Source organism: Equus quagga, chromosome 10 (genome assembly GCF_021613505.1).
Source record: "Equus quagga isolate Etosha38 chromosome 10, UCLA_HA_Equagga_1.0, whole genome shotgun sequence".
NCBI classification, from domain to species: Eukaryota; Metazoa; Chordata; class Mammalia; order Perissodactyla; family Equidae; genus Equus; species Equus quagga.
In genome coordinates, this window is record NC_060276.1 from 112,698,323 (window position 1) to 112,724,917 (window position 26,595).

Below are 26,595 nucleotides of genomic sequence, written 5' to 3' on the forward strand. Positions count from 1 at the left end.
GCAACTTGATGTTGGACTTCTCAGCCTCCAGAACTGTGAGAAATAAATGTTTGTTGTTTAAGCCACCTGGTCTCTGGTAATTTGTTATAGCAGCCCAAATGGACTAAGGTAGGTACTAAGACAATTAAATGGGAAAAGAATATTCTTTTCAGCACGTAGTACTGGGATAACTGGATATCCACATGCAAAAGAGTGAGGCTGGACCCCTACCTCACACTATTTACAAAAATTAACTCAAAATAGATCACAGACCTAAATGTAAAAGCTAAAACTATAAATCTGTTAGAAGAAAACCTAGGAGTAAATCCTCATGACCTTGGGTTAGACAATGGTTTCCTTAGAAGGAACACCAAAAGTACAAGCAACATAGGAAAAAATAGATAAATTGGACTGTATCAAAATTAAAAACTTTTGTGTTGCGAAGTACACCATCAAGAAAGTGAAAAGACAACTGAGAGTGGAAGAAGATATTTGAAAATCATATATCTAAGGGACTTATGTCCAGAATATCTTTTAAGTCTTATAACTCAATAATAAAAAAAAGTCTTAAAACCCAAAATAAAAATAGCTAAAAGATTTAATCGGCATTCTCCAAAAAAGATGTGCAAATGGCCAATAAACAAATGAGAAGATGTCAACATCATTAGTCATTAGGGAAATGCAAATCAAAGCCACAGTGATGTACTACTTCACACCCACTAGGATGGCTAGAATCAAAAAGACAAGAGCAATTGTTGGTAAGGATATGGAGAAATTGAAGCCCTCATACACTGCTGGTGAGAATGTAAAATGGTACAGCTGCTTGGCAGTTCCTCAAATGGCTAAAGATAGAGCTACCATTTGACCCCCAGCAATTTTACTCTTATTTCTCTTGGGTATATACCTATGTCTACACAAAAATTTGTATACGGATGTTCATAGCAACATTATTCATAATAGCCAAAAAGTGGAAACAACCCAGATGTCCCTAAGCTGATCGATGGATAAACAAAATGTGATCTGTCTTACCATACAATATTATTCATCAATTTTTTTAAAAAAAGGAAATACTGATGCATGCTACAACATGGATGACCCTTGAAAACATTACGCTAAGTGAAAGAAGCCAGTTAGAAAGGACCACATATTATAGGTTCAGAACAGGCAAATTTATAAGAAGAGAAAGTAGATTAGTGGTTGCTTAGAAATCAGAGTTGGGGGTAAGGTAAGGTAGGGAGGAATGGGGATTGACTGCTAATGGGATCAGAGTTTCTTTTAGGGGCGACTAACATGTTCAAAATTGGATTTTGGTGACTGTTGCAGCCATAAAACTTGAACAAGTGGAAAGGGAGGAATAAACTAAAAATTATTGAATTGTACACTTTAAATGGATGAATTATATGGTATGTCAATAGTATTTCAATAAAGCTGTTTTTTTTTTAAAAAAAATGGATTTTGGCTTAATCATACATCATAACCAGTGAAAGAAATATGTTGAGTAAATGTTAATAATACATTATCTTATGTTCTACCCATGGCCTCGTATTTTAGTTAGGGAAATATGCATCTCTAATTACTGCCATTGTGTGCCTAAGGCTCATGTGTTTGGATAGATCTTTTTGACCATGGAAATAGTTGTTCTTTAATCTGGTCAATAAAACAATTACTGCTGGCAGATGGATGTGCCTCATGTTGTACATCGAGGTCATTTTTGGCCCCTGGGCCTCACAAAGTGTAGGTGGAAAATTAAAACCACTTAGTGTTTCTGTCTATATATTGAGTCCTATCAATGTGATATATTAAATATGTAAATTTACACTTTATGATATACTTGGCCAAATTTTCCCTTGCTGGTAATAAAGTGCTATTTACTTACCAGTTTCTTAAAAGAGATGGTCCTGTGTGGTCCATTTTTCTTTCTTTAAGATAGAAAAATTATACTTATTTTAGAAGCCACAGGACGTAAACGTTACATAAGTTCTGGTAATTATCGCTGGAAAAGTCAATGAGTTCTCATTGAATGTGATGACATGTTTCTAAACCTAGGCTAGGTGTTTTGGCATGGCACCAGAGAAGTAACATATGTGGTCCCTGTCCCACCATAGGTCTTTTGGAATATAAGACTTAAACACATGGACGCTTTGGAGGAAAAGATAGAATGTCATAATGTGGTAAATTGCGGAGGCCATAGACCTGAGGTGTGAGAACCGAATCATGGGAGGGTTTCCTGCATGCTGTAGCCCTTGAGTTGTGCCTTGAAAATGAGTAGAATTAAAACAAGTGGAAGAAGAGAGGGAAGAGTGAGAAGGAAACTGGTCCAAGAAGCAGAGGCAAGAAGGTACATGTGGGTAACTGAGAGGAGCATGGCACGTGAGTATGGATGACTTGATTTGGAGGAAGGTGGGATCCACGTTGGTCTGTGAAAGCCAACCTGATCTAGTAGGCAGGGGTTCCATTGTAGACTGTGGGAACAACACAGTGAAAGTGTTAAATTTGGACAGATAAGCCTTGGTCTGGGATTTGAGATGGGAGATTGTAGAGGTTGATAACCCTCTAGACAGTCCTTGTCACCAACCAAGCCTGAGGCCAGGAGAGAGTGGATAAAGAGGCAAGGATGGATTTGAACTATTGACAAACACACACGCATACACATCTGGTAACTAATTCAATGTGTAGAAGTCATAGCCAACTGATATGTATTTTAGAGAGTGTGTGTGTGGTGTATACAGAGGGATTTTGTAGAATTTAAATGACTGTTCCAAATGATGTGGGGATGTGGGAATATGTTGTACCCATTATACAGATGTAGACATGGATATCCGGAGAGGTGGAAGTTAAATAACTTCCCAAAGTGACTTAGCTGGTCAGCGGTAGAGCTGGAGTTATGAATGCCTGAAAACTAACTATAAGTGGTTGGGATGACAGTGATAATTTTGTCAGGAAGGAAAGCATCGGGAAGGATGATGGAGCTGGGGATGGAGAAAATGAATTCAACTTAGGACATTTTAAGTTTAGAAGGATGTGAAATATTTAGGTAAAAGTATGTATATATATATATATATGTGCACGTGTGAGCATGTGTGTCTGTGTAGACACATGCATCCATGTGTATGTGTATGATCTGTAGGTGTCTGTGTATTCATGCATGTTTGTGTTCATATGTATGTATATATGTGCACATGTATTTTCGCACGTATGTGTGTGCATTCATGTATTTGTATACGTTATATGTATGTATGCATATATATATCTACATACTTTCACTTAAATATTTTATATCCTTCTAAATTTAAAATATTCTAGGGGCCGGCCCCATGGCCGAGTGGTTAAGTTCACGCTCTCCACTGCGGCGGCCCAGGGTTTCACCAGTTTGGATTCTGGGCACAGACATGGCACTGCTCATCAAGCCATGCTGAGGCGGCATCCCACATGCCACAACTAGAAGGACCCACAACTAAAAATATACAACTATGTACCAGGGAGCTTTAGGGAGAAAAAGGAAAAATTAAAAAAATAAAAATATTCTAAGCTGAATTCGTCTTTCCCATCCCCATCAAAGCTTCCTTCATATATGCATATATATATATGTGTGTGAATATGTATACACCTATATGCATATATATGCATGTGTATTTGTGTGTGTTGTAAATGAGCCACTGAAACTTAGAGAAGAAATTGTGGCCTAAAATTTAGAATTGAGGGGTTTTGACCTGGAGGAACCATTTGAATCTATTAGAAAGGATGACTTTGTGAGAGAGAGACTGGGTGCCTGACTGAGCCTCTGAAGCATTCACAGATGGATCATGAGGAGAATAGGAGGTACAGCCAAAACAATGGAAGAGAGCACGGGGTCGGGGTGGGCGGGCAGAGGGGATTCCTTCCTATATGGGCAAGTGTTCTAGGCAGTGTTTGGAAATAAGAGTCCAATAAATGTCATGTGAATGTTTGTCAGTGTTTTGGTTTTTTTAAAGTATTTATTGTGCACATACTATTCACCAGGCACCGAGTGAGGGCATGGGGGACCCAGGAAATCTCAGACATGGCGCCAGCCCTCACAGAATCCTCAGGCCGGTGGGGTGATCTTGCTTAAGCCACTAGCATAACACATGTTGGTGGCGAGCGAGAGGAACTGCTGGGGCTTCAGAGAGCAGGACAGCTCAGGTTGCTGCGGGTCAAGGAGAAGGAAGGGTCAGTGCTGAGCCTGAGGGGTGTGTGGTGTCATGATCAGCCAGGTGTATGTCCCACCCTCCCAGGACTGGACACTGACCCTGCTATGACATCATCTAGAATAAGCTCTTTCACAGAAATTCGTTAGCTAGACGAAGCAGATGTCTTTAAAAACTTGTAAACCGGGGCTGGCCCCGTGGCCGAGTGGTTAAGTTCGCGTGCTCCGCTGCAGGCGGCCCAGTGTTTTGTGGGTTCGAATCCTGGGCGCGGACATGGCACTGCTCATCAAACCACACTGAGGCAGCGTCCCACATGCCACAACTAGAAGGACCCACAACAAAGAATATACAACTATGTACTGGGGGGCTTTGGGGAGAAGAAGGAAAAATAAAAAATCTAAAAAAAAAAAAAAAACAAAAAACTTGTAAACCAACAATATCATGGTTTTGTAAGCTGTCATCGTGGTCGAGTCTACCTTGGCAGTTGTTTCCTTTGGGGATCGTGTTTTTGGTGTTGTATCTAAACTACTGATGGCCTAACCCAAGATCACACAGCATTTTCTCCTGTATTTTCCTCTAGGAGTTTTATATTTTACATTTTCGTCTAGGATCCATTTTGAGTTAACTTTTGTGTGAGGTGTGGATCGAGGTTCATGTTTTGCATATGGACACCCAATTGTTCAGCACCATTTGTTGAAAAGAATATCCTTTCTCCATCAAATTACCTTTGTCAAAAGTCAGTTGACTACATTTGTCTGGATCTATTTCTGAGCTCTGTATTCTGTCCCACTGATCTGTGTGTCTGTCCTTTTGTCAAAATCACACTGCCTTGATTAATGTAGCTTTATAGCAAGTCTTGAAATCGGGTAATGTGAGTCCTCTCACTTTGTTCTTTTTCAGAATGATTTTGGCTATTCTAGTTCTTTGCCTTTCCATAAGAACTTTAGAATTAGTTTGTTGATAGCTACAGAAAGCTTGTCAGGATTTTGACTTGATTGCATTGTAGATCAAATTAGAGAGAATTAAACTATCATTTTGAACATCCGTTTTTAAATTGGGCTTTAATCCCTAGAACACCTGGAATTAGGAGATGCCCAAACTGAGGGGCCGTCCAGACCAGTGACACATCAATTGACAGAGAAAAAGGAGTGGGGCATGTGCTGTAAATGAGAATGCAAGATGGAGGTCAGAGCCAAGGGTTTTGGGAGTAAATTTGAGAAAACAGATGGAGAGAGGCTGAGTCAGGATCAGGGACTGGAGACTCCATCACACACACAAAGGTGGACTTTGATCCCAGTGTGGGGGAGGGGGCAATGTCTGGGTATCTAGTAAAGGCAGGAGGCTGTGATAGCTCTGCTGGGAGCATGGATGGGAGGCACAGCAGATGGTCCTGATGTCATTGTCAGCGGCCGCCGCCTCCCTTTGGGAAGGGAGAAGGCAGGAGCACGTGGGCCACCTTCCGGAGCCTAGTTAGCCTGAGCTGGTGCCTGTCTCCATCTCGGCCCTTGGGAGAGCTCAGACCCTCACAATCTCCTGGGCCTTCCTTTCCTGGGGGCCTTGGAAACCAATGAGCCTGGGCCATAATGAAGGTCCTGGAGCTTGCATGGAGAAGGGCATCATTTTAAGTATCCCTGATGGGTTCGAGTTACTGTTAAAGGGCAGAGCCCGGTTAAAGAATTTATTCTGAGCCAGGGAAATCTTCATTTCTTCCCCTCCAATTGAGACTCAATCTTTTGGAGAATTACTATTTAGTGGCATGGAACACAAATCCTTTCTTTTGCCGGCCTCTTAGAGATTTACTAGATAGATGTTGTTTTTATGACCTTTCAAATGTTCCAGTCTGGTGTGCCAGCCGTGCCTGTAGCAGCTTTAGGACTCTCCTTTAGCAAAGACAAAGGTGACAGGGACAGCCTCCGAGGAAGGTTGACATGAAGTGATTGCTCACACCCCAAAGTCAAGTCTCGGGGTAATCAGGGCATCCGTGTTGCCTTCCAGTCTTTTTTCCCCCCTTTTATTACTGGCGATTGGAGATGTACAAGTAAACATGGCAGGGTGTCCCCTCTGAGGTATTCCCCTTAATAAGTATTTGCAGTCACTGAAGTTCTTCATTTTGTCCATTTCTCCCGGAGGAAGGGAGATGTTACACTCCATAGCAGGATTGGAGAAAGAGTTTACGGTTCGAAATTATTTTTTTTTCAGCAAAGAGTTTAATTGCAATCAAATGACAAGAGGGAAGATGTTTATTACACAGTGACCCAATAAATATTTTCTAATAAGGTTTTAAGCCTTTTGAGAGGACGCTGGCTTTAAGAAAATTGAAAAACATGCAGGCCCCTTTGAGGGAGGCAAATCATTAAATTTCAGACACTGTTGCTAAGAGCAGCCTAGCTTTTCCCTCCTCCTCTCTCTCCCCTGCTTTGAAAAAGCAAAAGCTTAAAAGCCTCTATTGTGCGGAGGGGAGAAATATGCTAATTTGAGGCGCGTTTCCCCTCGGAGCCTTTTGGCGGCCTGTCATAGCTGAGATATGAATGATGATAAAGAGAGGGGAAGGCGGCATTCGGAGAGCTGGCGGCTCCTCATTGTGCAGGGAGAAAGGGCTGAATGGGGGGCGACTCCGGTCACCCGTGAAGCCCCTCAGGTCTGCGGGCTGCCCAGAGTTGAGTGGGTTCTCATGGGTTTGCCTGCCCTCCCCCCAGGCGCCGCCTCTTGTCATCTTTGCTAGACAGCCACATTCTACAAGGACTCAGGCCGCCCCCCTCGCAGGAAGGCTGTGTGCTTGAAATTACTCAGTGCAGCAGAGTGGGGAAGTTATGCAAGGGACTGGGGAGGGGAGGGGGGCGCCTTCCACCTCCTAGACAAGGCACAGCCAAGGAAAAAAGAAATCGGTGTTTTGAAATGGCAGCAAGAACTTGATTAAGCCAAGGCCGTGACTGAAGGGTTATTGCAATACTTGTGCTTTCCAAGCCAGTCTTACCACGGTTTAATACCATTGGGGTTATGTTTATTTTTGTCAAGTCTTCAGCTTACTCACTTGGCTCTTCCTTGGGTAACGAGATGTGTAGCTAAATTGTTATGCGTTAAACTTGATTTTTATGTCGCAAATTTAGCCAGGATTTCTGTACAGTGAGATGACGGTATTGGATAAGGAACCCTACGTTCAACAATAGGAAAAACATGTTTTTCTTCCTGCTCTGACTGGCTGATTTTTATGCAGGAAAGTGCATTGATTTAATTCCTTGTGGGCATGTTTTAGCTCAGTTAGTTTTTTAAATGTGTGAATTTTATAACTGAAGAATAATGCATGCATTACCAAACAGCCATTGAGACCTGCAGAAGTGCTTCCCAATTGAAATTTCACATGACTCATTGGAGGCGGTGTATATATATTCGATATCGTTCATGAAAGTGAATTTTATGCCACCGTTTGAAGCTAGAAAATGAATGTTAATTGAATTCCAGGTTTGTGTAGAGTACTTAGTAGATGGATATAGGATGACTTTGTTGCAGTGGTCTCTGATGTGCTTTTTATGAAAATTAAACGTTGCATCTTTGTTTCTCTTCATGATAAATTCAGAAGAGCTAAAACATGATCCCTTTTTGCTCTGTAAAAATGAGAACTTACTTACTCCCGGGGAACTTCATTGGGTAGAAACTAGGGTTAGAGCTCATTCATTCGCCACTACAAACAAGCAGCTCATGTACCTGGATGCAGGCATTAAATGACGGAGACCGTGTGGATTTGTTTCTTCCTTAAATTAAGGTCTGGATTCTGTTTGCTGGTTTGGTAAGCACACTCTTGCATTAAAATCTCAGGCTGTAAACAGTTACCATTAATCTATTTTTCTGATTAAAATCAGCAGGTCAAGAATATCATAGTGAAGAAGCAGATTAGCCACCTATTTTAGTGACTTCGTGTGCCAACACTGCTGGTTGCAAGCCCAGGACTTGTCTCGTTCAGACTCGCACAGATCGCAGAGCAATGGTTTAACGTGTTTTGTTTGTTCGTTTGCTCAGCCTCAACAGGTGGCATCAGATCAGTGTTTAAGAGCCACGTTATTCAGAGTAACATCTTGCTTGTGTTTCTGAGTCAGCTTTGGCACGCCTGGAAGCTGCTGCTCTGTTCTTATCTCCAGGAGCTGGAAGCTAATATGTAATCTTTCAGAGCATTTTTCACATGTAGCTGAGATCATGTACTTATACATTTCACTGAAAAGATGTAAAAGTTGAATGAAACTGGGAGTTAAGCACACCCCTGAAAGCACGACTTCTTGCCCCTGATTTGAAACTCAGTGATGCACAAAACCCTCGTAGAGTTCTTGATGGTTCAGGCAGACCACTGATAGTGGTGCTGTGACTTGGAAAAAGTCTTGTATAATAACAGCTTTTAAAAAGGCCACATAAATGACTAGCTTTTATCTACACTACCATATATTTAATACTTAACAGAGTAGCCAGGAACTGTTCTCATCACTTTGCTACATTCTCATTTAATCTTCCCAGTCACTTTAAGGTGGGTAGACTGAATATTATCCTGCTCTATAGGTGAGGATCTGAGACACAGAGGAGCAGAGTAACTTGCTTGCCTGGCAGAGCTGGGAAATCTTAAATGCCTAGTTTTTACAGGGGGGGTCTAGGAATCATGAAGAAACTGTGAAATGCCTAACGTTATCGTAGGGAGAGAACTCCTGCTCCTCAACCCTCCAGTAGCCGTCCAGAAAGTGTTTCCACTACAAAGCCTTCCTTGCCACCTGTACCCCCCAGCCCCTATCTGCCCTTCTCCCTCTGAATTCAGCTTGGCTCCATCCCTGCCCCGTGCTCCCCCCATCCTCTCTCCTCCTGTGGGTTGTGGGTTGAGTGAGTTCAGGGAGGCTATGAACCAGATCCCGCCTGGTGGCCACGCAGCAACACCTGTAACAGTTGCCCTGGGCCAGATGCTGGGTCTGCATTAGGGAATGAGTCAGGGAGCCCACACTCATGGACTGTCCACTGTGGTGAGATAGCTACTCTGCGATTGCAGCTGCCACGACAGCGCCCTCCACATGAGTGGGCAGGTAAATATTTGCTGAATAAGAAGTGAGTGTGTCCCTCTGCTCCCAAGAGCCCCTTAGCTCCTTGAGTGAGAAAGCATCTGCCCTCTTTCTAGCTCCACAGTGCCTGGCAGGATCCCTGGCACCTGGCTGGCCCTTGATAATTATGTGTCAAGTAAACAAATGAGTTAAGAGGTAATAGGTTCAGAACTGGTTTTAGGTGTTGCTAGCAGTAAATTGCAGGTTTTTAAAAAGGAAAGAATTGGTCTTCATCGCCTTCTTTATATTTCTGATTGTGAGCCTTAATATGTTTTTAATCCAGAAATGATCGATGAGGACAAGGAGGGCAAAGAGAAGAGAATGGAAATGTTCTGGCGAAAAAGTTCAAGAGTTACAATTTTAGGCAGAGGTTTTAGATTGAGAACGGTTAGGACTGCCTAACTAAAAGGCATTAGAGCAAATATATGAATTGTCTGCTTTTTACTCATAATTGATAAAGATACTCATTTGTTAATGATAATAGTTTATGAAATAATTTGTCTTTGCCCCCACCGAATGTATTAAAACAAGCATGGGATTAACAGGTTGGAAATTCATATCTCATTTCTTTTGAATACTTCTACTAGGGTTAGCAGTAATTAGTGAAAAATAATCAAACTACTTTTTACTGGATAATTAACATATTGACTATCAACCATTTGGTGTGAACGTGACAAATTACCTGTTACTTTCACCCGTGAAACTGACAAGCAACAGCAAAGGTTACACAGCAAATCCCTCGAATAAGGTTTTTGACATTTTAAACAAGCTAATTATCAGGATGGCCACTTAGAAATAAAAATGTTTACATTTTCTAAATACATTTGCGTTTCACAGTGCCATGTTCAATTTATCCTTTGTATGCGGATCGGGCACTTAAAAAAAGCCACAAACTCATATTTACTTTTGGGATTTGAAGAAAGCCCAAATCGAGAATTTGCCTACTTTTCTCTGTTATTGCAAACATTAGTGAGCAGTTCTTCTTTGGCAATATAACAACAACAGCTTGGATTCTTTTATTGCTTTATCATTTAAAATGTTTAGAGGCATTTCCTATTCCCCCAAAGCAGCCATTCTCAGCTGTGGAACGTAGCACACTTGTGTGTTACGGTTATTGGTGAGGTGTTCCAATTTGTTCCTAATAATAAACCATTGAGATATGCACTGATTTCCTTTTTATTTTTGTAAATGTATGTATTCTAGTCTTACCATACACCACTGTCACTCCCTTGCACTTTGATCTGCTTTCCTGAATGGGCCAGAATGAGTGAGATCTCAGCCCGGGAGCTGGGAGTTGCCCGTCATCCTAGGTTTGCCCCTGAGAGTGGGTGGAGCAGGGGACCACTATCCATCCATTCTGCTCTGGCCTGGGCTGGTTGACAAGCTCCATCCTGGATCTTTATTGCCTTCGTGAAAAAGCGTTTCAAACTCCGCTCCAGTCTTGCCTATTAATCACAACAGCTACTTTTTATTGAGTGTTCCTAGCTCTTGTGCAAAGCCCAGGGCGTGCATTAGCTCACTTAATTCAATGGCATGGTTTATCAGTAGCTTTTCATTAAAAAGATAAATTGACATTAACAAGCATTGATTTCCAAAGATTTATGTTGTCTTCTCTCTTTTTACTCTGTGTTGGCCCGATACGATTTTACTTTCGAAAGGTATTTTGTAAAATACGTGAATGTGTTTTTGCAAAGACGTAATGTATATTTTAGGAAGAATTGTCTCTGTCTGGTGTGTGCATTGCAGATCTGGCACTTGGGCCTCATCCTAGCAGAGTATTTCCTTTGATAACCATGCATCAGGCAAAAAGAAGAGCATGTTTGGCTGTGATTCAAGAGACCTGTATCATTAGTCCTGTCTTTCCTGATTACAGACTGGAAAAGAGAAGAGAGCTAGACAGTTTTAAAATTTTCCTCCTACTTTAGAATTCTGTGTGCACATAACATTTATTTTAAGCAGGGCCAGAAAATCAGGGAAGAATTGAACAAAATTCTTATTGTAGTTTCTGTGAAGAAATTCTAGATTGTTTGACTCCAGCGACTTCATCCTAAATGCCTAGATGGTAAAATGAAGGGCAGTGGCCTGCCCTCTCAGGGCCCTAGGTGACATCACCATCTCTCTGGCATAAAGCAAGGACAAAGCCCAATGGCGTAACATTAGACACCTTCCTCTCTGAAGTGACATCCATCATTTAGTAACCACTTTGAAAGCACATGAGCCCATTCTGATTCCACTTGAGGGTGTGATTAAGTGACCTCAAATTGTTGATTGAAAGCACAGAATGAATACAATGTTTTAAAGTGTGCTGGCATGTTGCCAACATTACACTATCTTATTCCCAAAACTATGGGAAGAGTTTCATCAAATGGTTTGTGACGCCAGCGTAGAAGATGGCATTCATCTGATCTAGTAATCCTATCTAAAACAGATTTGTTTTAGCAATACCATATGCCATTGATATGAAGATTATGAATATACAATTTAGGAGAAACTATAACTACCCGACCCGTCTAAAGTCAGGAGTTCTATAAGTGGGTGCTTATCATCCACTGGGCGAATCTCAGCAGCACACAGATTTTCCTAAGTGCTGAGCGTCAGAGAGCTCGGAAGGAAGTAAAGATAACGGGCTCTGGAAACTGTTAGGTAACTCCAAATGGCTCTCTAGCAATGACAAAGATTCTGACTGGTTGAATAAACAATGTTGAAGCTGCGGGAGAAGAGTCTGAATAAAATTTATTCATAAAATGTTCATGGGAGAACGCGATTTTTTCTAATTTACTATTTGAATACATTAAGATCACAAATTAAATACTTAAATAGAAAAAGAAATCAGATTGGCTTGGTGTAACTTGTTCCTCAAGAACCTAGGCTGGCTTCTAGAAAGAACAGTTTCCTGTTCGGAGTGTTCGTGAGTCATCTGTTGAAAAATCTCTTCTAGAGTTTTTTTAAGTGATCGGACAGAATCCTGTTCTCTCTGCCTTAGAAATGTAGGACAGTTTTTAGATGCAGTTCGGAGCATCTCTCTGGCTTCATGGTGATTATCTATAGCAGGGGTGTGGTCACACCCAAAAGTTCTTTCAGGATCCTGCTATACGTTGTCTGGGCCTAGAGACAAACTTTTACGTTTCAGCAAAATCATAAACTTTCACATTTAGTCATGGTGAACACAACTCAAGTCACAGATATGGCTGTGGATACCCAGCAGGTGGTTGGCCTCATTTCTCATGTCCATTTCTGAGGTCGTAGACTATACAGAGGCTGTTCCTTAGATTTTTACCTTGTCCTCCGAGATGCTCTGAATCTGTAGATTCCCCAATATGAAGACATCATGTTGAGAGTAAATGATGTAAAATATTATTGGTAGATTTCAGTGAGATCACTAAGATTTGCTCTTCATTCGTTGCCTTTTCTACACACTCAGATATTTTATGTCTGACCTGGCAGAGATGGTTATTTCAAGTTGTCCCAGCGGTTTCCAACTTTCAAGGCCTACTGACTATTTTAGTGGAGTAAAGGACCTAAACGACTTCATCCTACTTCTCCTAATTTCCATCCCAGAAAATTGCCCAGAAGAGGCAATTTATAAAATACTGTATTTGAATAAATGTGAATATATTTAAAAGTGTATAGTTTTTTGTCTTTTTTATTCTCATCAGCAGCAGACCAAATGAAATAGCTCACATTTTTGTGCAATTCTTATCTTATACCGACCCTGGACCACCCAGCAGCTGACCCAGCAAGGCACTGGTTTTCTGTAGACTTTCACCTGAGGGCTTTTGAATTATGTATTTCCAAGTCCTGGGTGTTTCCCTGAAATAACAAAAACAGGCATTCTATGTCAGAAAGTAAATTTCAAATAGTCGGTCAAGCTGTGTATTGATAAATCTCAAATCTTCTGTCAAGCTACATGTTGGATAATCATACTCGTCTGTAAATCAGTGGTTTTCAGACTTTGATGTGTTTAATAGAATCCCTCGGTGTGAGACTCCTTGTCTGAGATCCTCGTCCTTCATCTGAGTAGGTAGTTTCAGGAAGGTCACATCTAGAGTAGAGGGAGAGGAAGGTGACAGCCATGTGCTCACCCAGATTGTCTCAATCGACCCTGGCAGTTCAAGAGCGGACAAATATCATAGTCCTCCTCTCCTAGCCTATCAATAGCTTATTTTTTAACTGTAAAAGGTACATGAATATATTTTTTCGATTGTCCTAAAAATTGTAATCCCCAATCTGTGAAAAGATCTTAACCAATCTTAAATTAAAACTCTCTTTCTACCAGATTTCTGTTAGGAAAACACAACAAAACATGAGAAGGTGAAATTCAATTTTTATATGTTCTATTGAATAGAACTAAGCTTTATCCATTTTGTTTCTAAAATATATTTCCAAATGGGTAACAGGGTCTAAATTTTATTATAAAATACCTTTGTAATGGTTTTACTGGTTTCTATTTTCTTTGTGTTCTTAGCACATGAAGATAAGTTTAGTGTGATTGCTTTGAGAGGTTAAAGGACATAGGTTAGTAAGATCAAAGCTGAGAAAAACTTAATTGCACCACATACATCCAAAGAAAGAGTTTCTGGCATCTTGCTGCAGAGAATGCCAGGAGCCCAGTGGAGTCCATCCCAGGCTGTTCAGACGTCAGTTAGAGCGGGTGGAAACTCATTTAACCTGCACAGTCAGGTGACTTCGGTCAATAGGAACGGTGATGGAGATGATGGTTGTAGGGCTCTTACATGATGCTCTTTTATTGTAACTATCCTGCCGAACTGGTCACTTAAGGCCCAGTGGACCTTGGAGCCAGGACAGGCTTCACAAAGCGTCTTGTCCCAGTCATGTTATAGATGAGGAAATGAAGGCTCAGGCATGAGTTGCCCAAGTCCTCATGACTGGCAAGTGACAGAGTCAGTGCTTGCTCAGTGGTAGACATTGCATGCTTACCTTGTGCTGACTTTGAATCTCACTGAACTTCCCATGCCTCGTGGATCCACCCCTGAATTCTGGGGGACATGGGGCATCGTGAATGCCGTATACAAATAGGGTGGCAAGGACCTCATAGCTCCTCTGCTCGCACACATGCTCCATTGTTCTGTCGGGCTTCACTTGCAAAATGCAAATTCAAAGATCAAAGTATTAAGAATTTCAGGACAATGACATCAGAGTATTAAATCAAGCTTGAGACCCTTCTGAGGGTGGGGCTCTGTGTGTGTGTGTTTATATAAGTGTGAGGCAACTCTAATCTGGAGCAACATCCTCCAGATTCCAGAAACCAATTTTGACAATTTGTTAAAGAGTGCCCTTCGAGGCACATCTTTTTAAATGCTATTGCTTTATTCTTCTTAGTTCCGTTTATTTATTTCTAGCTTAATTGCAGGCATTTCATCTAAGCAGTACCTCCTCAGAGAGGTCTGGGGGAGATGTGCGGGTGGGGGTGGGGAGTGCCCTTAGAAACCCAGTCAGGCCAGACAAGGGCTCAGAAGTGAACCAACCCTTCAGGGACAGGGAGCGACTGGGAAGGATGTAGAATCACCAGCTTTTCCTTCTCTACCTGCTACCCGGACCTGAAGGATGGTGGTGAGAGCATGAAGAACTTACGAGCTAGAAATAACATTTCATAAGTTTCACAGAGGAGGCATTGCACTGTGGCTCTGGAGGGTCCAGTTCCCCCAAGAGCTATGTCGGGGTCTGTGTGCCTGCCTGTTACAACACCGTTACCCAACAGATAGAAACCCATTAATCCACAGTTGACTGCATTTCAGGGAAAGGTGGCAGTGACTCCTGCATCTAGGCCAGAATAAGGCCTTCTTGATGCACCTTGAATTCTCAGAGTTCAAAGGAGTCACGTCATCTTTATCCCTACCCTGACGGGATCATCCCATAATTTTCCAACTTCTGTTGAGAATTTTCACAGCCCAGATGTCTTGTGATTTAAAATATCATGAATTTGAAAATGTCTGGCTTCCTTCATAAAACAGGCCAAAGGTATTGAGACTCGCCTTCCTTGGGGGTCCAACGTTGAGGGTTAGGGTTCCTGCAGGTTGACGAAAGTCTTTGTCTCCCATGTGTGTGGGGGGCAGGTAAAGGCAGATAAGTGTCTTTTCAGTGTAAATAGCTGCCATGGAGAGAGGTTTGCATTTATAACTGAGAGACAGAGGGGTGGTTAGAGAGAATGCTGAGAAGAGCAAAGTGGGTGAGTTAACCAGGAGGCCTCCTAAAGGAGGTGGGCTCTGGCCTGTGCCTTGCAGGAAGGGAAGAGGAGCTGGGGTGGCCAAGTGGGCTGGAGTTTTGGCAGATGATGTAAGGAAAATCCCCTGCAGAGTGACTTTCAGATTGAGCCACCATCTCTCCTTGGGTAAGAGAATACTCTAGCCCCTGTGGTTTCTGGCCAGCCCAGTAGGAACTGCTCTGAAGACATGACTAGGATCCCAATAGCTGCAGTTCAGCAGCTTCCAGAGAGGTTTGGAGGACCTGCCCTTGTTCATGTCGGCTGGTACATGCATGGTGGGCGACTTAATTGGGAACCCTCATAGGGAGAGCTCATGATGGTGTGCCACCCTTAGTGAGGAATCTGAGCTCCCCACAGGACACGATAATTAATCAGGAAGCACGTTGTCAGTGGATTGGCTGTCTGTCTCCTGATGTACACCTTGCGTACACAGGAAGAAGTAGAAACTTTCCGTTTTTAATCAAAACCAGTTTAAAAACCCATCATCTGGTCCTTGTTTCTGTTTTGGCTTTAAGTGTGGTTCCATCGTGTTGAGATCCACTTCCCCACAATTGATGAGACACACAGTGAGGATATTGTTTACCTCCCTCGCTCTCCCTCTAGTCTCTGATCCCCTAGAGACTCAGCCTCACTCAAGTCCCAAAGCAATCTGGACTCAGGGCAAGCTGCCTGCTTTACTAAGACCAAAACCACCGTACTTTCCGTTATGCCACCTATAAAATGGAGCAGATGATACCTCCCTCATAGGACTGTGATGTGGACTAAATCAAGTAACAAATGTACCCTTCTTGGTGCTGGACATGTTGCCTTTTAACCTCCCTATCACCTTTAACCACCTGTTCTAAGATGAAATTCCTTAAATAAACTTTTCCTTTTCCCTCCATTTCTTCTGCCCCCCCATTTCAGAAGGAGAAGTGTCCCATCCTCCTAGTCACAGTTGGCCCTCTGCCTCTCCTGTGATCCCGATTCATCATTTATCCACCTTCACTTGCATCTCCTTAACCTCTCTCTTTGAACCGCCACCTTCCTTTTAGCATAAAACATTTTGGGATTCTCTTCCTTATTGTATTTTCCTCCTTAACCTGCCTGCATCTTTCTCTCGCCTTCCCTTCACTGTCAAATTTCTTTAGAAAGTAGGCTGCCCTTGTTTCCTGTTCTTCACTTCCCAGTCCTTCAGTAGCCCCTCTACAAACTGGTTTCCATTCTGATCTTTCTACTGATGCTGGTAAGGAAATTGGGATTTTCCATCTGAGTGGCCTTTGCCGAGTCCTCGCCTTCTGGCTGCCTTGACTGGACCTCCTCCTCCTCAGAGTTCCCTCCTCCTCTGTGACAAGGACCTGTCCTGAATCTCCTCCAACGTCCTATGCATCCTTTGAGAGTAATTCTTCCACTAGAGACCCTCGAATTGGGTGGCACCTGCAAGACTTTCTCCTCTGTACCATCTCCCGTGGCGTCTCACCCACTCCTGTGACAATTAATTCCTCTCTGCTGATAATGCCCAAGTCGTCATTTCCGAACTCTTTCTAGTCTGAGCAATCGTGCAGACATGGCTCACGTGGTTTCCAAACTTGATAGTTTTTCTCCCTTATCTGCTCACCCATTGTGGGTTGAATTATGTGCCCCAGAAATCTATGTTGAGGCCCTAACCCCTGGTACCTGGAAATGGGCCCTTATTTGGAAATAGGGCCTTTGTAGATGTAATCGAGTTAAGATGATGTCATACTCCATTGGGGTGGCCCCTAGTCCAATATGACTGGTGTCCTTAGAAGAAGAGGCACAGACACACAGGGAGAATGTCGTGTGATGACAACGGCAGAGGTTGGAATGATGGATCTAATAGCCAAGGATTGCCAGTAACCACCAGAAGCTAGAAGAGGCAAGGAAGGATGCTCCCCTAGAGCCTTCAGAGAGAGCGTGGGCCTGCCAACACCTTGATTTTGGATTTCTAGCTTCCAGAACTGTGAGAGAATAATTTCTGTTGTTTAAAACCACCCGGTTTGCACTCCTTTGTTATGGCAGCCCTAGGAAACCAAGGCATCACCTCATTTTCCCATGTGTTTCCCGCGGCACTCAGCATCCTTTTAGGGATCCAAGCTGAAGTCTCGGAATCAATCCTGAACCCCCGTCTCCCTCACCTTGATACCCAGGTCATCATTTCTGCCTCGACTAGGTGGAGAGTCTCCACCTCTTCCCCAGGTGAGTGTGGTTGCCCTGACACTGGCCTGCCCGGTCTCCTAACCATCCATCCAACTGCCTTCTGTATAACTTTCATAGAACAGCTCTGATTATGTCACCATCATTGTAGCACACATTTTGTGTGTCCCCACTGCCTACAGCTGTTGGCTGCATATTGGAATTACCTGGGGAGAGTTTAAAGCTCTTGTGCCCATCGCATAGCTCTGACTAGCAGATCAGAATCTCTGGGAGTGGGGCCCGGGCATCAGTCTTTTCAAAGCTTCCCACTTGGTTCCAGTGTTTTAGGGAAAAAAAAATAGATTCAAGGCAGTGGTTTGCAACCAAGGTTGATTTTGCCCTCCAGGAGACATTTGGCAATGTCTGCAGACATTTTTGGGTTGTCAAAACTAGGGTGGAGCTACTGGCATCTAGTGACTGGAGACCAGGGATGCGGCTGAACATCCTCCAGTGCACAGGACAGCCCCACACCCAGGAATTACCTAGCCCCAGATGACAGATGTGGTCCACACCAGTGAGGCAAATGCACACGCTGCGTCATGCCGCAGTACTGCCCGTGCTGTGTGCCCATTTGCCAGCCCTGTATATTCAAACTTTTCATGCCCCACCTGTTTCCATCATGCGAAGCCTCAGCCTGCTCCTGCCAAACTCATTCTCTTGCTCTCCTTTTGAAAATGAGGTTCAGTGGCATTTTTGCCAGAAGAGAGAGGCTTGTCACCCACTCAAGTTGCTTTTGCCAAACTCAACAATCACTGTTTTGGCAGCTCCTAATGAGGACACTGCCTGTCGTTAAACAAACTGCTGATCCAATTGGCTAAGAGAGGCTCCTGTGTGCTCATCGTTATTGACATTAGCCAGTTTTGTGGCAGTGGCCTGCCTGGGAACCACCTCTACCACTAAAGAGAAACACTAAGGATGATGGTTTGTACTTACGGAGCTTTATAATTGACAAGAGTTTTCACATACGTCATCCCAATTTGATTTGTCATCTCAGCTCTCAGCTTTATATGGTGTCATTTCCTGTAAAGGAAAGTATAACAGGTGTAGAGGAGGGGCTGAGGAAATACATCAGGAAAGAGAGTGAGAATAAGGAATCAGGAAAGAGAGTGAGAATAAGGAATCAGGAAAGAGAGTGAGAATAAGGAATCAAAGGGTTTTTAAAACCCACCTTGGATGTAAAATTAGAAATTTCATTCTGGTAATGGGAGACAAAAGCTTTGCCAAATTGGTAAAGCTTCGGGAAGGTCTATTTATGGAAAGGACCCAATGTTAGACGATCATAAATTTCTGGCTCTATACTATATTACTAGTTCCTGTGTTTTTTAATGTATGCAACATTTTGAGCACAGCACAGAAGTGTTAATAGTTTGAATGTTATTGCTACTTTACATAAAGAGTATCTTTTCTGCTTTCAGTGTAAGATTTAAGAATCCTTGCTGTCTTTATAATTCTGTTCTCTCCAAAGGCTCACACGTTTGCCTCTAGAACATATCTTTGATTTTATCATGGTGGGTAATTTGAAACTAGGAGTCATTTAGCAAAAATTTCTTTTAAAACACAATTATTTAAAATTCATCCATTCAAGCACACTGGACTGTGACATGAGGTTGTCTTTGGCTCTGGGTTGTTGCTCTGGGTGTTGATTTTCTTCGAGGGGCAAAGAGGAAGGATTACGCCGGGGCATGTGAGTTACACATGGCATGGGTATGCCTTCTAGGCCCCAGAAACCGTGCAGAAAGCATAGGTCTTGGGGAGACCCACTGGCTCTGAGTCGCCTGTCTTTGTCAGAGGTGGTCACTGTGATGTCTTCCACAAAATACAGTCTTAACTCCTTACTCAGGAGAGAGGTGAAGGGACTTGAGGAATCGGGAGGACACACTGGCTCATTGGAAAGGAGGGAGCGTCTATCACCAGGAGGAAAGAAAGGATCCATAAAGAAAACAGTCAATGCCAAGAATGGAAACCAAGATGAATGGTAAAGAGATGAATGAGCCTGTGTCTCTGGAGCTGCATGACCACTAGGAGGCTCTGTCCTCGGGTACTGAGGTGAGGCTGGACTTTGGGGGGAAAAAAGTTCCATGAAATGTGAAAATTTCAGAGGAATTAGTAGTTTGAAGGAATACTATGGAAACATCCCTTCTTGGTGATTAATGACTCCCCACTGAAGAGTCATTCTGAGACCAGAAGAAATCTATAACATAGTTCCAGAAAGTTGGAAGAAGTAGGCATTTGACCAGCTTTATGGATAGCCATGTGACTATGATAAGGACATGTAGGTAGATTATCATACAGTCCCATGCATTCATCCCATTCTCCGTGAATTCCCAGTTAACTGAACAATCATAGCCATAGAACATAGAATAGTGACTCAATTTCTGGCATTTAGTAGGTACTTAATGGACCTTGGTTGAATGAATGAATGGATGAAAGAACCAGTCGACTGGTGATGTCCATAGAGGCCTACACAGAATTCTCTCACCTTGGTCTTGTTGTATTGAACACTTCCATCAATTATTTGGATCACAGGCATGTGAGATACATAAAGCAAATTTACTGTACTTGGAGACTGATGTTGTGATTTATAATGAGAAATATATATTTGCTCTTCTGTTTCTGGCACAAAGCTCCTAAAACCCTCGGAATTTCCTGTAATGGAGAGCCATAAAGGTGTCTTTTATTATGTTAATAAGGTGACTTTGAAACCTAAGGATGGGGGCAGGTTGCCAGTGGAGCCAACCATGTGATTAGAGGGTTGGAACTTTCAGTCGTCCCCGCCCCATGTACACACACACCTCCACCTCCAGGGAGGGGAGAGGGCCTGGAGACTGAGTTCAGTCACCAAAGGCCGATGATTTAGTCAATTGTATCTATGTAATGAAGTCACCATAAAAACCCAAAAGGACTGGGTTCAGAGAGCTTCCTGGTTGGTGAACACATGGAGATTTGGGGAGTTGCACACTGTGAGTGAGCGTGGATTTCCCTGTACCTTGTCCTGTGCTTTCCTCATCTAGCCGTTGATTCATATCCCTTCATATCCTTTATACTAAACCAGTAATCTAGTAAGTAAAATGTTTTTCTGAGTTCTGTGAGCCACTCTAGCAAATCGATGGAACCCGGGGTGGAGGTCGTTGGAACCTCTGATCTCTAACTGGTCAGTCAGAAGCACAGATGACAACCTGGACTTGAGATTGGCATCTGAAGTGGGGGTATGGAGGAGGACGGTCTTGTAGGAGGATCTGATGCTATCTCCAGATAGATAGTGTCAGAATTGAGTTGAAGTGCAGGACACCCTGCTGGTATCGGAGAATTACTTGGGGGTGTGAGGAAACTCCTCCACCACACACACACACACACACACACACACACACACACACACACACACACAGACACAGACACAGACACACACAGACACACACACACACAGACACACAGACACACACACAGACACACACACACACACAGACACAGACACACACACACAGACACAGACACACACACACACAGACACACAGACACACACACACCCCCAATTGGTGACCAGAATCGTTAGAGACAAAATAAACCTGGGAAGATTATTAATGGAATAGATCATAGAAGAAAAATCCGAATTATCTTGACAAGTTGGAAACTGGACCAAGATGTATAGGCCTGGGCATGAAGCCCTATGTATGAGATTAAAATTTCAGTTGAACCACAGGAGCCTCCTATTTTGAGAGTAATGATTGTGAAAAAGACTTGGGAGTCTTGCCCCTGTCCCCATCATTCAACCCAAACCCTTCTCATGGAAGTTCCAATGACTATTTGGTGGGACAAGGTACTTTCTGCTTGTCAATCCTCATCCTTTTTTCTCCTTCTACAGTTTTTGACACTGTTTGACACTGTTAACTTCCTGCCCTTCATGGAACCTTTTTCTAATTCCAAAAATCCCACTTTGGCCTTGTTCTCTGCTTTTCTGATTTTTCCTTCTCAGTCTCTTTTACCTTCCCTTTAAAGTTTTTCCTTTACCTTTATATTTAAAAGTCAATGTTCCTTACATTCCCATCTCCATGTATTTGTAGTCTGTATCTCTCCCTGATCATTTGTTCACCATTCATTTAACATCTATTTGTTGAGGACCAACTATGTGCCAGGAACTGTTCTAGAAGCTGGTAATACAGCAGAGAACAAAACAGACAAAAATTTCTGCCCATAACGGGCTTATATTCTAGCGGAAAGAGAGTCAATACATAAGTAAGTGAATAGATCAATCAGTGTTGGGCCATGGTTAAAACAATAATGAAAATCAAAACCAAGTAAAGAGATTGGGCATGACAGGGCTACTATTTTAGGCAAGAAAGTCAAGGAGGGTGCCCTGAGAAGGTGGCATTTGCAAGGCTGCTTCTACACCAAGGACTCCCAGATCCTGGTCTCTGGTCGGGCCCTCTCCTTTGGGGCCATAGTCCTGAATGCCTCTTGGACAGCGCCTGCAGGATGCTCCAGGGCCCTGAAAACCCTACATGCTCATCTCCTCTACCAAACTTCCTCCTCCTCTTTGGTTCCCCATTTTGGTTCATAGCGTGACCATTTCCTCACTCAGCCGAGCTAGAAGCTCCACAGTCCCCTTGGCATCCTTTTCCACCCCCACGCATAGGTATCCAATCAGATGTCATCCAGGTTCCCTTGCTCCCCCTGCCATAGTTGAGGCCTTCCCTGTCTTGCTTGTGCTATTTCCAGACTCCTAATTCCTTTGCCAGCCTCTAGTCTCACCCTGCCCCTCTCTGTCTTTCACATTACCAACAGAATGACCTTCATGAAGCACAGATTAGAACTCCTTTCAAACCTTCCATCTCCTCCCTCTGCCTCCAGGATTAGCAAGGCATTGAACCTGCCTGGTTCCCACCCTACTGGTTCAGCCATCTCCCTTCACTTCCCTCTCACCACACGCACCCTGTGCTCTGAACCCTCTGTCAGAAAAATCATCTCCCCAACACTTTGACGATACCCTTTTTTTCTTTTTGTATACTGTTCAGTTTTTCCTGAAACATTCTTCCCCTTCCCTACTCTTCTCCCCCCTGCTCTTCCCTACTCTTCTCCCTTCTCTGCCCTTCCATACCCTTTCCTACCCAGCAAGTTTCTAACCATACTGCGGTAAGCGGCTCAACTCTGCAAAGCTGTGCTTCCCCTCCTCCCATCTTTGTGGTGATCGCATAGTGCTTGCAGCAGGTGGGATCACCCTGGTTTAGGAGGGTTCTCTGGGTCCCATTAACCTGTGGGTTACCTGGAGACAGGCACTGTCTCTTGTGCATGTCTGTGTTGCTTGTAGATGAGAACACTTGACAGGTTATTCTGTGCGTGTTTGCTGAACTGGCTGGAATTCTACAGAAGACTTATATAAGTTGAACCACGTGAAACTACTGTTCTTTTTGGTCAACATCAGCAATTTTGTATGGTTCAATAAATACATCCATCTTGTATCAATATTCGTTATTCTTATTTTGGCTCTCAGAAGTATTCTTACCTTCAACCAGACTGCCTTAAAGCATGGGGTTTAAAGAATTCTTTTCAGCTGTGGGAGACATTTCCCATCTTACACGCTCTACATATCCAATTTTTCTGGCCAAAAATGGATACATACCTCAGAAATGTTATAAAAGTACACTCTGTTTTCTTTCTTGCTATTACCATTTTTTCTATCACGTTTTCTCTGATTCAAATGATTTATCATAAACATCTGTGAGTTTTGAAGTTGCTTATAAAGTGATACAATGGTAACTTCTAGAATTGTCACACATTATCAGCCTAATGAAAAGAAAGCCAAGTTGTAAACAAGATAAAAGTGATGAATTGTCCACTTGCATGTGGTTTTCAGGGTGAAAGTAGGTCAAGGTATCAACTGGAGAAATTGTCAATGTTTTGTCCACTGGTTTTGATGTCCCCGACTATGATACAGAACTGGAGTTGTCCTTAAATTTAGAACAGCTTCCATATTCTGCCTTCCCACTTTGTCAACATTTAAAAATAATATTCTTAAGTAATAGCCAAAAAAATTATTCTATTCTGCCAGTTCTATAATTAAATGACTTTGCTAGATATTTTTTAAATAAAAACCAATAACATAGCTAGACAGAATTATCCCCTTTTGTGCTGAATTGAATTTTGTTTGGGTTTTAGTTCTCACTTGAACTGCTAAGGAAGAATGAGCCTGTCACAAAGCAATAATTGCCATCTTTCTGTCTGAATGCGCCTGAGTAATCTTTGCAAAAATGTTTAAGACCATCCTGCTTGGACACGTCATCGGGTTTTCCCATGAGCTAGTTACATCACAGATGAATCGCTCTTCAAAAGACTGACATTTTAGCTGCCATGCTTCTCAATCCCCTCGTCCTGAGACAGCGAAATTGGCTGGGGCCCAACTTAAGGGAATAGTTGATCGTGGGTGTGGTCTTCTAGTGCCATGATTAAAGTGAAAAATGAGATGTAAAATTAAAAGAAAATGTTGAAACAGGCTAAACAGGTTTTCGAAATCTTTTCTGGTTTAGCAGGGCCAGAGGTATTGAATGCAGAAGGCTTTGGGGATTATCTCAAACTAAGGCCTTAAGAGATCAGGTTGTTGGAGGATTTTGATTCAGGATCTTACACATTTTTTTAAAGTGTTGAGTAACAAACCCTCAAAACCTGGGAGAGATTTTTTAGGAGAGGGTGGTCTCTGATTTGTCTTTATGTTTGCCCTTAAGACAGATGTTCAACCCAGCCAGCTAGCAAACTCTGTTCTTGGTCAGGGTACCCTTCACCCTGTGGTTATCAATGGTCATCCCTGTATTTGACTTGAGTTTCTATAAATTTTTTGATAGGGACAATGAAGGTAAGTGGGTCAAGTAAATGCTTAAAAAATGGTGCACAAATTAGTGATGCTTGGAAACATGGCCCATAACCATGATAAAGGCTTATATGCTTGGATGGGTTGAGAATGTTTGTTCAATAATATCGGCGTATGCAAGAAGGCTTGTGAAACCAGTGATCAAAATTATTATTGGTACACTAGCCTTTATGCTGAACATTTAGAATAAGTTTGAAAACACTCTTTTGACTTTAAGTGAGGGAGGTTTTAATGAATAAGGCTCCATATAGAAATAACCATGTCCAATAAGAAAAATCACTGTATTTTGATTTTCATTCCAAAAAAACACCAAAATGTCAACTAGATATATATGTAGCATATTATGATTATTTTTACACAAGAAAGGGTGCTTTCTTCTGAATTGGGCTCGAGCTAAAGTTTCTCTTACTATCACATATGTTAGGTATCATCAAGGAATGGATTCTAATACTGAATTGCTACACGGCTATTGTTAAATCCATATTTGGGTTTTCTTCCCGCTTAATGTATTTTTTCCCATCTTTGATATATATATTTTCAAATCAGTCAATCTAGCTAGCTAGAGATTGTATAAAAGACACATATTAAAGCAAATAAAATAGAGACTTTGATTGCTTTGATTATATTCTGCCAGGTCAGGGATAAATGAAATAAATCAAACTGTGCTGCCCCATTAAGGAGTCCCATGGGAAAGAAAGAGTTTGCTTATGGAGAGATATGCGCTCTCCTGAGAGAAGATACACTGTGGCTGACCAGCTGAGTCACGTGGTGGGAGGGGGCTCTTTTCTTTCTCCTCCACATCCCGTCCTCTGATGTCACAAATCTGTTCTTTCCTGGGAGAATTAATTAGCATTCACTGGGTGCAGTTGGCTAGGAGAAAGGGGAGCCAGAGCGCGTGTGTGGGAGAGCAAGAAGGAAGACCCTGGTGGGGGCGCGGGTTCTTCCCCCCTTGGAGCCGCATTGAGACTTGAGGCACACTCGGGCACAGAACGGCTGTTTTATAACTGGGATCCTCGGTGACGTATGGCTGCCTGCTCCTTGGCAGCTGTCTTTATGGACCAGTAGGCAGAGGGAAAATTGACGCTGACGAGACTTTTGCATCTTGGAAGGGACTGTAATCTACTGTAGTGAAGAACAGAACCTCTCAATCACGCGGGTGTAAATAAGAGACGGAGGGGAGTCCAAAAGAAAAGGAAGAGGAGGGGAAGAGTGTGTGTTGGGGGGAGCGGGGAAAAGCATTTTTGGTGGATGGTATGAAGCCAGCCATGGAAACTGCAGCCGAGGAAAATACTGAACAAAGCCAAGAGAGAAAAGGTACCCAGTGCTCTGACAATAGCCTGTTTAAAGCTTTTCACTGGGGGTGCTTAAAAAGGGGTAGCCCGGTTTTGTGTCTCTTGTAAAATAGCTCTGAAACAATCCCTATGGCATGGGCTTGCTTTAGGGTGGTGGGTTTTTTTGTTTTTGTTTTTTTTTTTTTCCTGTAGGCTGGTGTTAAATTAATAGAGCAGCCTTTCTTCAATCCATTCCTGTTCCAAATCTTCCTACTGAACATGGTATTTCGTAGAAGGATGTCCGCAGTTTGTCACCTTGGGTGGCTGGATTGGGGAAACTGTCTTTTTTGAATTAATGTAATGAGTCACAACTTAGGTCATAGGCTCTGCATGTTATATTCCAGGGATGTGGGGTGCATTGTTTTCTGCTGATGCCAAGGAGGAACTGGAGAGGCACATATATTAAATATGCTTTGGTTCCACTAACGCTGTAGTGATTTGGATATTTTCTAATTTTCTTATTGAATACAATTGCTATTTCCATGTATCAGGCCCTGAGTATGACATAGAATAACCATTTACAGTTGGAGCTTGAGAAGGGGGTCTGTCAGCTCTGTCGCCAGTGCTGATGGAAAGGCGGGGAGGTCTTCCACTATTTATGACTAGAGAATTGGGGGAGGAAAATTGATAAAGGTCCTGTTCCTTAAAGAGAATCTTAGAACATATCACGGTTCTGACATATGGGATTGTTTTTTTTGGAGAAATAAGCGTTTTGCGGTAAGAAAATGGCAGAAAATAGAGGCTAAAATTAATCTGTCTTTTCCTAGGTAATGACTGATTT

General features: G+C 42.6%; 1 protein-coding gene across 5 annotated transcripts in view; it reads left to right on the forward strand.

Moving 5' to 3' along the window:
* GPM6B (glycoprotein M6B) overlaps window positions 1–26,595 on the forward strand; it is a 151,833-nt gene that overhangs the window by 80,590 nt on the left and 44,648 nt on the right. For 2 of the 5 annotated variants that reach the window (XM_046673851.1, XM_046673852.1), the window contains exon 1: window positions 25,722–25,797. The exons of 1 other annotated variant lie outside the window; for it this stretch is intronic. In XM_046673851.1, the coding sequence (XP_046529807.1) occupies window positions 25,737–25,797 (61 nt within the window). In that variant the 5' untranslated portion in view covers window positions 25,722–25,736. Of the gene's footprint in view, window positions 1–25,699; window positions 25,798–26,595 lie in introns of those variants that run through there. 2 more of the 5 variants (XM_046673854.1, XM_046673856.1) reach the window with 2 other exon arrangements.